This window comes from Diadema setosum, chromosome 20 (assembly GCF_964275005.1).
Source record: "Diadema setosum chromosome 20, eeDiaSeto1, whole genome shotgun sequence".
Taxonomy (NCBI): Eukaryota; Metazoa; Echinodermata; class Echinoidea; order Diadematoida; family Diadematidae; genus Diadema; species Diadema setosum.
The window spans coordinates 3,986,899-3,999,109 of NC_092704.1; the positions used below are offsets into that span (position 1 = coordinate 3,986,899).

Sequence of the window (12,211 nt, forward strand, 5' to 3'; positions counted from 1 at the left end):
TTTTATGAAGAGTTAAAATTAATTATGATATTTGATTTCAACTGTAAGTCTATGGCAGCCTGTGTGGTGAGGAAATTTGAAATCGATTTTATCTTTTGATAAATCGGGGCCCAGGTACATTAGTAATCTAAACTCGAACTCTGCTCATTTTTCTTGTAGATTAGTGAAAATATGGTTTTTCAATTCAGTCACACAAGAGAAACAATGACTATGTTGCAATTCAAGCAAAGGTTCCTTTCTTTGTTCTTTGTTTGTTTGTTTGTTTGTTTGTTTGTTTGTTTGTTTGTTTGTTTGTTTGTTTTTTTTTTTTTTAGCGAAGCAGTGATACCGGTCATTAGAAACTGTATCACTCAGACCTAAGTTTCTGAGTGGGCAATAATAAAATAAATACTAGTAATGATGACGGTCAAAACTAGGGCAATAAAGGATTAAAGTTGCCCTGCTCAAATGTCTGATACGGTTAATAACAAAAGTTATAGTAATAATAACAATGGTGATGATGATACCCATTAACGGATAATAAACACGATAGTGATGATAATAATGATGATAGTAATAATAATAACAATTAATGATGACTGTAATGATAATAGAAATAGTATGAGGGCCTTTGAGGGCCTTTCAATGGTCAAGATGGAGGATTACAATTAACTGACGAGATGTAACTGATGTGCTATAAGGAGATTCCACAGATTTAGTCAATTCCTATATTACTTGATCGAAATGTTTCGATGATAACTCCAAACGAAAATCATAATAAAGCATGACCAAAAAAAAAAAAAGAAAATGAAAACCCCGATTTATACTGAATTAGCATACTCTGGCATTGTTTCCATTCCTTTCGTACTCTGTTCACTAAAAACTACTTTTTCTCCGAATGAGTGTGTATTTTGTTTGAAATAAGTAAAATAAGGGTTTTCCCCCACTATGTACATCGTACGTTTCCCGACATGGCATAGGCCTACTGAACATACTGTTGACAATATTATATGGTGCAGGTAATAGGGCTCCTAAATAAGGACAATGATTACAGTAATCAGTATCATTATCTACCGTCATGGACCTATCTGATGGCACCAAGAATTATGGTAAACAGGTGGAAACACCTAAGCTCATCTCCAGGTTAATGACTTGACTGCGCTGCTTGCAGAAATAGTAGTTTCGGGATATCATATGCAACTAACTTTTTGAACAATGAATAACCTGTATTTGAGCATATACGTCTTACATTTTAGTATTGGACGGTTATAATTGTATAAGTAAAGAAAAAATAGAAACAACTTTACGGTCAGAATTTACAATTCGGCTGCATGTTTCCGTAGTTTTACGAGCAACCCCCCCCCCCCCCCCCCCACTAACAGACACGAAATTCGTGCTATTCACTCTTTTCACTCGACACTGCTCGACGTTTTAGCGTGAGTGATGTCGGTTACTAAATTTATAAACAGCGCCATCTCTTATTTACCTTCGCAGGTTCAGACTGACACGCCATGAGTGTACTGTGTTCTCGAGACACAGAAATTATGGATTATGGGGTACTAGTATTTGATTGATAGGAAAGATTGGGTTTCCATATTTGACTTCAGGTTTAGTCATTATTAGTCTTGCTCATTAAAAATGATAAATGCTTGATATTTTTTTTGCTTCTTTGTTTGTGTTGTGTGTGTGTGTGTGTGTGTGTGTGTGTGTGTTTTTAAGTGTTCTGTATAAACGTTCATGAACCCATGAACAGTGTACGTTATTTTCTTTTTTTTTTTTCGTACTCAAATTTCTTTGAGAGACACCGGTGGAGCAGGGTAAGCTGGTGAGAGACTTGTTTATGGAACTTGAATTGAAACTCGAAAAAAAAAATCCGATGGCTTTCAGTGGGTTTGCTTCTACACCTAAGTGTCGGATTCTATTTCCCGTTGGTGTTGTCGTTGTTGCTGCTGTTTAGCCAAAGATGTTTGTTCGTGTGGCATAATGATAAAAAAAAAACAAAACAAAACACAAAAACAAACGTGGAATGGTGAGTCTACTGAGGGGAACGCGAGGGTACATGTATGCTCTTTTTACTATCTGTTGGATTTTCTTTCTTTCTTTCTGATAGAAAGTAAAGAAAGAATGATATTGTGTGTCTTTTCGTTGTGATGATAGATAACGTTCAATCCCCATCTGTATTCTGAATTCAATAAGGCCGGGATCAAACAAAAATCCTTGGTTTGAAACCATGAACTTATGTCGTAATACATGACACTCACGTATGGAATATAGGAATCCTTTTTGAAATCTTTAGGCACAGTGAGGCAAATTTGAATTCTGCCTGATATTCCTGTGCCACACGCGATTTCACCAATAACACCGTTCTTTGAATTAGGCGATACTTTACCTTTAAAAAATTCTAACACTATACGCATCGTCTCCTTATAAGCTCAGTGGCTGGTGGTAGGACAGATATTTTATCTTCTTTTTTTTTTTTTTTTTTTTCAAAGGAAGAGAAGATCCCTGACAGAAAAAAAAAAAATGTCCTCATCCGTGTCGAAGTAACGCTCAGGCCTATCGAGTCTCACGCATTACAGGAGAGGCTGATGCCTCAGTGGCCTTTCTCACACTCACACACATGACCGAGAAAAAAAAATCGATTTCTAACCACCAAGGAGTCACATTTCATGACTATCTAAAAAAAAAAAAGAAGATCAGAATAAATTAGATAATGTTCAGTACAATCATGTTGTAGACTGCATAATCTGCAGCTTAAAGGTGTGAAAGCCCCTTCAATACCTGGGAAGGGGACATCTCCCTCTTGACCGGTTAACGCGACGCAAAATCTCCTACCTACCTTCTCTCTGCCCTGGCATCTTTTAGCTTTTTACACCCGAGACAGGAAAATGAATCTTATCATGAAAAGAAGGGAAGGAAGAAGGGGAAAAGGAAGAAGACAAAAGATCGATGTGGAACGAAAAACTCTTATTGTTTATTAACATATTAAGTGTAGTCATGTACAGCACATTCAGATTATAATGTTCCACTCTCCACGTTCAGTATTCACAATGAACAGACCGTATTTGTCTTTCGAAATACACTATCCTCTTTCTCTTCAGCGAGGACATACATTGTATCTTGTTAACCAATCCCATAAATCAATGTTTTCAGCATCAAGCTCGGTTACTTACTTGCAGCTAGAAATCAATACTAAATAGAATAAAATGAACTGTTTGAGAAAGCAAGATGACACTGCTTTCACCACATCACGCGTCTAGAAAAATGTTAGAATATGAACACACGGTAAACGTAGGAGAAAAGAAATGTAAAAAGAAAAAAAGAAAGAGAGAAACCTCCCTAGTACAATCCATACTTACTATTGTGTCTTTACTTGCTCAAGTATTGACGTTCGATTCTTCACCTCTGGACAGTTCGTTTCAAAGTACACCCTGTAATCGATAAACCTTTTTGTGAATATTTCGTTTGTTTCAGCCGAGTGCAGCTTTCTCTGTCACAAAATACATGACACAAGAAGGCTTCTTTCGTGTGTGTATGTGTGTGTGTGTGTGTGTGTGTGTGTGTGTGTGTGTGTGTGTGTGTGCGTGTTTGTTTTTACTGTTTGAGTGTGTGCATCTTGAATAATTTTTTTCTCATAATTTGCATAGTGACGATTTCCCCCAAATGGTTTCCATTGTTCTTTCTTTCTTGTTTCTGTCTGTGACCAAATAAAGAGAGTTAAAAAAATGTTTGGTATGATTTGTTTTGAATGTCAGACTATATGAATCCATACTTAAACCTATGTCCATAACCCCCCCCCCCTTAATTCCTCTCGACCCAAAGTCCCTCTCCCTCTCATGCTGTGCGTTGTACCATAACCAGACTGTTATCATTTCACTTTCTAAATTGAAAACATTCGCTGCAATTTGTATTGTCAAGTCATCAGCAGAAAAAGAAATTAAGTGAATTTGATATTTCTTTTTGAAAAAAAAAATCAGAATAATGATTTAAAAGGAATTGATAGCAAAAATAACGTTTGCTTGATGAAATACCCACTCTACCTTTACAGAAATATCATTTTTCATATAGCATAAAGAATGACTCATTTCACCCCTTCTTTTTACAGGGTAATAAATGAAATAAACAAACAATCAATCAAATAAGGACAAATTAAAAGTATGAGACGCATAGGATAGGTACCCAGCCTGCAGAAAATCAGTAACTTGGCGTGAAGTTCTGCATTCTGAGGATCCCAGTACATGTTGCGTCATTTGGACTCGTCCATTTTCTGACACAGGGTGGATTTACGGCAAAGGGGGAGAAAATAACAACAGAATGAGACCATGAAAACCAGATTTGACCAAGATTGTAAAAAATACTTCCAACTGATAGTTGCTTACTTGATTAAACAAGATTTCATAGAATAATTTGATTCTTGCAGAAATACCAATTTATTCCCCCTATCGAAAATGAATTCGTCCATATTCATTTACTACAGTCTTGTACGTAGACTTTGCAAAGTGACATGTCAACAACAGTGTACACCTGCCCCGTAGCTCATGGCAACTCGTATTGTTGTGTTCCACGCGCCGCCGCATCGAGAGAAATCGCTTGTGTACGTACATCAAAATCGCAGACCGAAGAACGGAGATCGTGTGGAATCCCGTGGATCTTTTTTTCACTCAAATCTGCTGCTTATGTGTAACATTGGAAGTGAAATTAAATCAAACGAATAAAGGCTCCTGAACTGCTCGGTGTGTTGCTGAAACTACCATGTTGTAGTAACTCAGTAGTGGATATTTACCTTTTCGAAGGTAAGCAGGGCGTTCACATCATCACTTAGTCCCAGACGTGTTTAAAACTGTTAGTGGTGACAAATACCGGCATTCAATATTTCCTGTTCCACATCCACCTAGCTCAGATATATTTTGTGGAACCTAATAAGTACTGCAATGGCCGACACAGCAGTAAGACCTCGACCCTCAGGAGACCTGCGACTTCACCTGCAAGTTGACACCAATGCGGGTCCAAATAATGTGCAAAATATTGTTGGAAATCGCAGACGGCGCTTGATGAAGATCCCAATTTCACGAGGACGGTTTGATGTTGCTAGCTTCCAGGAGCCCGCAAATTCAGGATTTGTCAAATACAACGATGATACTCTAGCGCCACACCGTGATAACTATCCTGTCATCGATCCAACCAGTGGTTTTGTATCAGTTGCGGCAGATGTTGATAGAAACACGGGCATAAAAGGCATTCCAAACCTGCAACAATCGGACAACCCACCTAATACAGTCACTCCGCTTTCTCCTAGACCGACAACAACACTTGCCCATAGGGAGAAAGAGAAGGACAAAGAGAATGGAAAGTCAGCTCCAAATCCACTTAGATTTTCTGCTCCCTCAATGATAGTTTACAATGACCCGCAGCTGAAGACAACCAAAGTATTAAATGATCCAGGGACGTGGAACAGTCGGAAGATCAGCGACGCAATGATCAGAGCCAAACTTGGTGGTAAGTACAATGTAAATCATGAATAGAATGCCTGAAATGGTGTGTATTTATTGACATGCTATCTGAAACAGGAATACAGCTTTAAGAATATTGTAGAACTGTGGTAGATTCTATTGCCTCTCACAACAATAGTCATATTGTAGATAGGAAAAATGTAAGTAAACATGTTCTGAAAAGTGAAAACAGTGTACAGAAATATTGTGTTTTAAAGGAAGTGAAGGATTATTCAAGGATGTGTGTTAAAGGAATACGTGCACACTGTACAGCTGTATATTGAACTGACATTATGCAAAATGAAAGTCTGATGCCAAGGAAGGTCCAGCTACAATGTACACTTCACCATGTGTTACCAAAAGTCGGACAACCATGTTTCTTCCATGATGGTGTATTTGAAGGGGCGGGGTGGGGAGAGCTAGCAAGAAGAAGAGGAAGGAGAAGAAGAAGGAAACACTTTAAAAGAAAATAATGATATTATTCATGTCTGCTTTGAAGCCAGATGAAAGTCAGTACAATCAAAGTTTGTGGAGAGGTACAGGCACATTACATGTTTGTATCACAGTAATCAAAGTGGGCGTCAACATGATGGCTGGTTGTCTTGCATTGTGGTAAGAAATATATTTATCAACTAGAAAAGCACTCTGAGAGCGCAGATCTCTGCCAGGCATACAGCTCATTTCCACCACTGATCTTGTTCTTCCATATGTACTTACAATGTATATAGCATTGTGTGCTGAAAGTCGCCCGATTTCCCAATATGGAAGCCTTTGTTACATCATAAACCCTTAGCTGCACAGCATGCCTTGCCCTAGCAGAAACTAGAGCACGCACTTTAGTGCGCGCATGCAAACCTCAAATACGCGCAGCCTGAACTCCCAAGTTCATTGACCCTACCTGCCAAATATCAAAAATCCTTCATAAATTCCCCCCAAATTCTCGGATCACTACCAAAAGTTAATCGTTTGTTACTTGGGTCATTCTTAACCTTTCTTGCAAGTTTCATTCCAATCCGTTGACTACTTTTTGAGTTATTTTGCACAGGAACGAACAAACAAACAAACGAGCCAACAGTAACAAAAACATAATCTCCTCCCTTGGTGGAGGTAACTATGGGAATCAACGTGTACACTGTAACTCTTGTGCAGACAAGAATCAGTTTTTGCTTGAGTGTGGTGCATGTAGAACATAAAGCACATATTGTATGCATGCATCACTGATTTGCTCAAGAAGGTGTTTCCTATTTTACTTCTCAGGTTGGACAAGTGACATCGATCCTCGAAAAACTGAAAAGGAACAACACATGATCTGGCAGCAAATTCACAGCAAGAATATCAAGAATCAGTCCCATGTAAGTACAGTCTGAACAGCCTGTTTTTCATCATGATCGCATTTCATCACAAAGCATCCCTTGGTGGAAAACAAACTATGTATCATAACTTTCTCACATAAATGCATGAAATTACAAAGTGTGGAAAATTTTATCAAAGACCCTGGCATTTTCATGTGAGCATGTATGGATGCATATGACCACCCAGCTCAAAATCCACTGAAAGTCACAGATTAGGACTTTATGTAATGGACCAAAGTGTGTCAGCTGGGTTCACTGACTCAATTTTTTAAAAAGTTGTCTTACCTGGGAGAGTTATCTTTTCTCTACCTACTGTCAAATTTGGCAGGCTAAAACAAAACAGAAATCAAGATATAAGCAGTTAAAAAAGTATAACATTTTGGACGAGTGACAGCTGCTATCAATGTGAAATACAAGTAAAACCTATTTTCATTGATACTCCACCACAGCATGCCTGAGTACTCCTAATCTTTAAATCCTCTTTTCTCCCATTTCTTTGAAACTGCACCTCCTTACTCTTGTATTATTCAATCATTTTTTTGAATAGGTTTGGATAGTCTATAAAGTTAAAGGGATCTATAGTTTTGGTTAAGACCCAACTTCAGGTTTCTAACATTTTTGGTGAGATAATGAGAAACCTTATACAAAATATGAAAGAGCCTGTAATTCCAAGCGGAATTCAAAGTTTATTTGATGAAAATTGGTTCTGAAATGGCTGAGATACCCAAAACAGAGCAATCCGAATAAAAAGTGGGACCCACATTTTATTATGATAGCTTTGTTTTACTTTGTTTTTGGATATCTCAGCCATTCCAAAACCGATTTTCATCAAATAAACTTTGAATTCCTCTTAGAATGGTATGCTCTGTATTATTTCATAAGTAGTTTCTTGGTAATTGATCTCACAAAAAGTTAAAAGCCAAATTCTCACCTCAACCAATACTACACTATCTCTTTGATATAATTTTTTTATGGGTTTTGAGCTGGGCGGTCACACAATGCACATTAGTGAGACCAATCATGATGGATATCCAGTAGAGTAGCAATGATAACAATAATTATTCTCTGAACTGTTTCATTTACAAATGAATGTATCCAAAACTCCTCATCAGTTTTCTGAATGAGTACATGTGTGTGTATATTCTTTCATCATGTCAGAACCTGATTTGTGTATGTTGCTGTAATGATGGTGAATTAAAATGAAATTATCTCACCCATTTTCCAGGCTGTTGACAAAGCCAAAGACTGGAAGGATGAAGCTGCCCTGAGATACATCTATTTGCCTACAACACAAAGGTATGTAAACATGTTTGTACCTGAAATACTTTCATTATACATGCACAACTGTAGTTGTTAGCAGAATTTTGGTAATAAATATATACATGCAGTATGTACCTGTGTAGATCCTGACCAGTACTATTCAACTAGTTTGATAATGTGAATGTCTATGTATTTGAGATTTGTAGGATGGTCATTCTAACTGTTCTCATAATTCATAGGAAATAATTATTTCAGAGCATGATATAACATGTATGTTGAGGAAGCAAGCAGGTATTGGTGTAACATGGGCAAATTTCACCCATCTGCCACCTAACAGGCTGCAAAATTTTAAATATTATGAATGATAATCGGTACTATGTTTGGGTATTAGTGCCATGTAATTGAACCACTCACAAAAAGTTATATGAATTCTGTGACTGTATTTCTTTTTTGTCAGTCACTGCCAAGCATGACATTTTATCTGCTGGTATTTCTGCAGTGGAAAATATTCTGTTTGTTGATAAGACTCACATTGCTCACTTCAAACCCCCTTGTCCCTACCCCACCCCCAAGTCATCCAGACAAAGAAGAGCACAAACTAAAGTAGAAATAGACCAAGCTAACTTGTCATGCTGAATAATCAATGCATTGTTTACCATTTTTCTCTTCTTTTTTTTCCTGCTCACTGATTTCCAGGTCCTATGAGGATGTCAACTGGGATGCCAAGATTGCCCCCAAAGTTGACCCTCCGGCCACAACCCTGGAGAGACAGCCAGACCAGATCTCACATCGATTTAACGTCAACAAGCGCTATGAGCCGGAGGCTCAGGAGTGGCAGGTATGCATATTACAGTGTACTCACATTTCTGATGTGTGTTACAATAATTTGTTAGCAGAGATGAGGCTGTTCAGTCCATATTTGGTCACAAGACCTGACCTATTCTGCATGTACAGTAGAAAGTGACACATATCCAGTTCATGGAGTTGAAATCATACTGCCACTACACTGCATAAATCTGTGTATGCAAAGCTTACAAGTGAACTTGGTCATTTTTTTCATTTATAGTTGCATCAACGATCGTTGTACATGAACATGTTGTATTCAAGCCAATTCAATTCAAACCTTACTTTCTTATTTTCAACAGAATACAGCTGTATATGCACAGTTTTGATTAAAATCAGAAATGAATTAAAATAGTACACAACCGTATGTAACCATCTCCTTTCCGTTTTGAGAAAAAAAAAATGGTACTCTAAGACAAGGAATGTTCATTTTCTTTATAATATGCATTTTAGTTCCATGAATTTAGCAAGAGCCAAGATTTGCGAAATCAAAATGCGCATAGAAGTTCGTGGATACACTATATGCAGTGAATGTCAGTGATTATTCAAAAAAATTTCATGCCACCAAAAAAAAAAAAAATGATGCAGCAAAAACATCTTGCTTTACATGTAGAGTATTCAACTCCATTCATGGCCATATGCCATGTACATGAGATTATTTGCAATATATGAAGCTTTTATTATATTACAGGCCTTATTATTCCTGTTTGGAAATATATGCATATGTCTACCAAATACATTGTTTGATTACTTTAAGATTATTCAAATTGTCTAATTTTGAAATTGGTCCCTTTACAAACAGGTACAAAGATTATAGACTGGTAAAATCTTTATTAAATCCTTACTCAATCATTTGCTTTACTTTCCAGTTGATACGGTAGCACAAAAATTACTGGTAAACAATTACTGCCCTTTGCAGATTAGATCTTGTTCATATCTTGTATATGTGATGGAGCTCAGCATGAATATTGAATTTCTCATTCTCTTTTGTGTGCTCAGAATCTGGGAAGATCTTTTGACTGGTTCCAGACCAGGAATGGATATCACACGACAGGACCCGTTGAATTGTAAGTGTTGCTACCGTTTCCAGAACTGAGTCATGCTAGTATTTCACAGAAAAGTCCTGTCTGTAAACAACAAGAAGAAGAACTAACAGTGGTGTAAATTAATTATACACCATTCCCAACTTCAGTTGAGTACATGTGTCACTGTTAGTAGCCAGGTCCTACTCAAGCCTTCCAGCCATTAGTTCAGTTCAGTGTATTTTACCAGTAATCAAAAACATTATGAAGAAAAACTCATGTATTGTGATGATTTGCATATCTAGGCCAACACCCTTAGCAACTTTTCGAAGTAGATAGAATGTTGTGTATTTTGTAAATTTATGAAACTGTTACACCCATACATTGTACTGGATCTTTCATGGCCTCTTGGGAGTAGCTCTTTGATTCTCTGGTCAGAACATCCAGCAAGTAATCGTCTGTGATTATCAGTTGAAGTGCACAGAGAACTTAAAAAGTCAGGATTGTTGCCTTTTTTTTTTCAAAGTGTAGATAGCACATATAGATATCCTTTTATCCATCATTGTAATGTGCTTCTGTGAATCAGACATGCTGATTAACAACATAATCATTATCACTGTGTTCTCTTCTCCATGGAATCACAGCTGTAGCCCTCACAGAAAGAACTACCAGATTCCCAACTACACAGCCTTCATTGGTGGCTATGGTGAGAGGGACCACCCACGCCAGTTCTTCCTACCGTCTGCTGTCATGAGAACCAGCCTGCCTTGGTACACAGACACAGCACAGTGAGTATCCATGGCAACAGCCGGGGAGATGGGATTGAAATAGATAGTCATATTGGCATGTATCATTTTATCACAGAATAGGATGTTATTGTCAACTTAGCCTTATTGGTACAAGGTGTACTAATGAGCCCACTCTGCATCTTTACAGGAAATGGAAGCAGTAATTTACCAGAGATGTTTGATTTTGATGTGTGAGTTAGGTTAGTAATTAAAACCCATCCTGACACCTGCTTGAAGACTGAGGAATTTCATGAGTGATATTTTGTAGTCCAAGAATCACATGTGCTGGGAAGGTATTGAGCTGTTATTTCAGAGTTCAAAGCATGCTCCTCGACACCTCAGCACTTTGACTGAGCTTAAAACTAAAATATGAAGAATTTCTTGGCAAAATGGGCTAATTCTTGAACATTTTAAAGTAAGTCCATCATCAGACGTAGAGCAAAATAAAACCTTTCCAGTGATACCTCACATAACAAGGAATATTCTTGGAAGTTATGATTTAAAATATTCCATATTTTCTTATTACTTTCTATGTTTTTCTTAGCACCTTTAAAGGTAGATATGTCAACTTTGATAACAAGAATGGAGTTTTGTGATAGAACTCTTCATGTGTTTCATCTCTCTGATATTTCTCTCTCACTAGTCGACCCAACATCCCTGGCTACACTGGATGCACCCACTGGAGAGGGAAAGACCCGGCTAATGCCAATGTGCCAGTCCCTCCGCCTCAGACTACAGCCAGAGTTCACAGGTATTCATGACGTTTATCCCTGGTCCCTTCATTTGTCTCATGGAGAAACATTCTAATTCTGACTTTTGCTTCTGAAAATAACTTACCAGTGCACAGTCTTCACTATATCACTGCCTTGATTTCCTTTATGTTCATATCTGTGAAGCGATAGTAATTGTTTGTTCAAAGTACAGTATGCTTCATTTGTTTTAGCATATAACAGCCAATGATTGCCACATAGAATTCAAACGACACATTAGCAGTGCACGGCTGTCACTGACTCTTTCCTTAATAGGGCTACAGCTTTGTAAGTCATGATAACCGGGGGATGGATGGTTGAGCTCTTGTGAAAGCATTTTTTGTTGTAACGTTTGTTGTTGTTATTATTGACAGATAAAGAGGATAGGTTGAGGCATTAATGATCAATGTCAATTATGGTAAAAATCAATTTGCTGTTGGATAAAAATGTAGGAGTGAGAAATTACAGCACAAAAGAAAATAAGCAGGAATTAAAAGACCAGAGTACAGTCATACCCATGAATTAAACGCAATTGTTAACCAATCTGAGAATGACTCCTTTGTGTCCCCCCTTCAGGATAGACCGGTATGACCCCAACCAGTCACCCTTCAAGAGGACGTCCCGTATGTCCAAGATGGTCACCCTGGTTCCTCCCTGCAACCCGTTCAACAAGGTGGAGAAGGAGGAACGAACCCTGGAGCAGTACAGGTAGACACTCGACACAAGGAG

General features: G+C 37.8%; 1 protein-coding gene across 1 annotated transcript; it reads left to right on the plus strand.

Moving 5' to 3' along the window:
- Window positions 1-4,609: 4,609 nt before the first annotated feature.
- Window positions 4,610-12,211, plus strand: LOC140243870 (protein SPMIP7-like). The gene is made up of 8 exons (XM_072323542.1): window positions 4,610-5,475; window positions 6,726-6,820; window positions 8,046-8,116; window positions 8,777-8,918; window positions 9,923-9,990; window positions 10,590-10,733; window positions 11,377-11,484; window positions 12,059-12,211. Exons 1-8 carry the CDS (start codon window positions 4,911-4,913, stop codon window positions 12,192-12,194), a joined length of 1,329 nt encoding a protein of 442 aa, XP_072179643.1. The 5' UTR covers window positions 4,610-4,910; the 3' UTR covers window positions 12,195-12,211.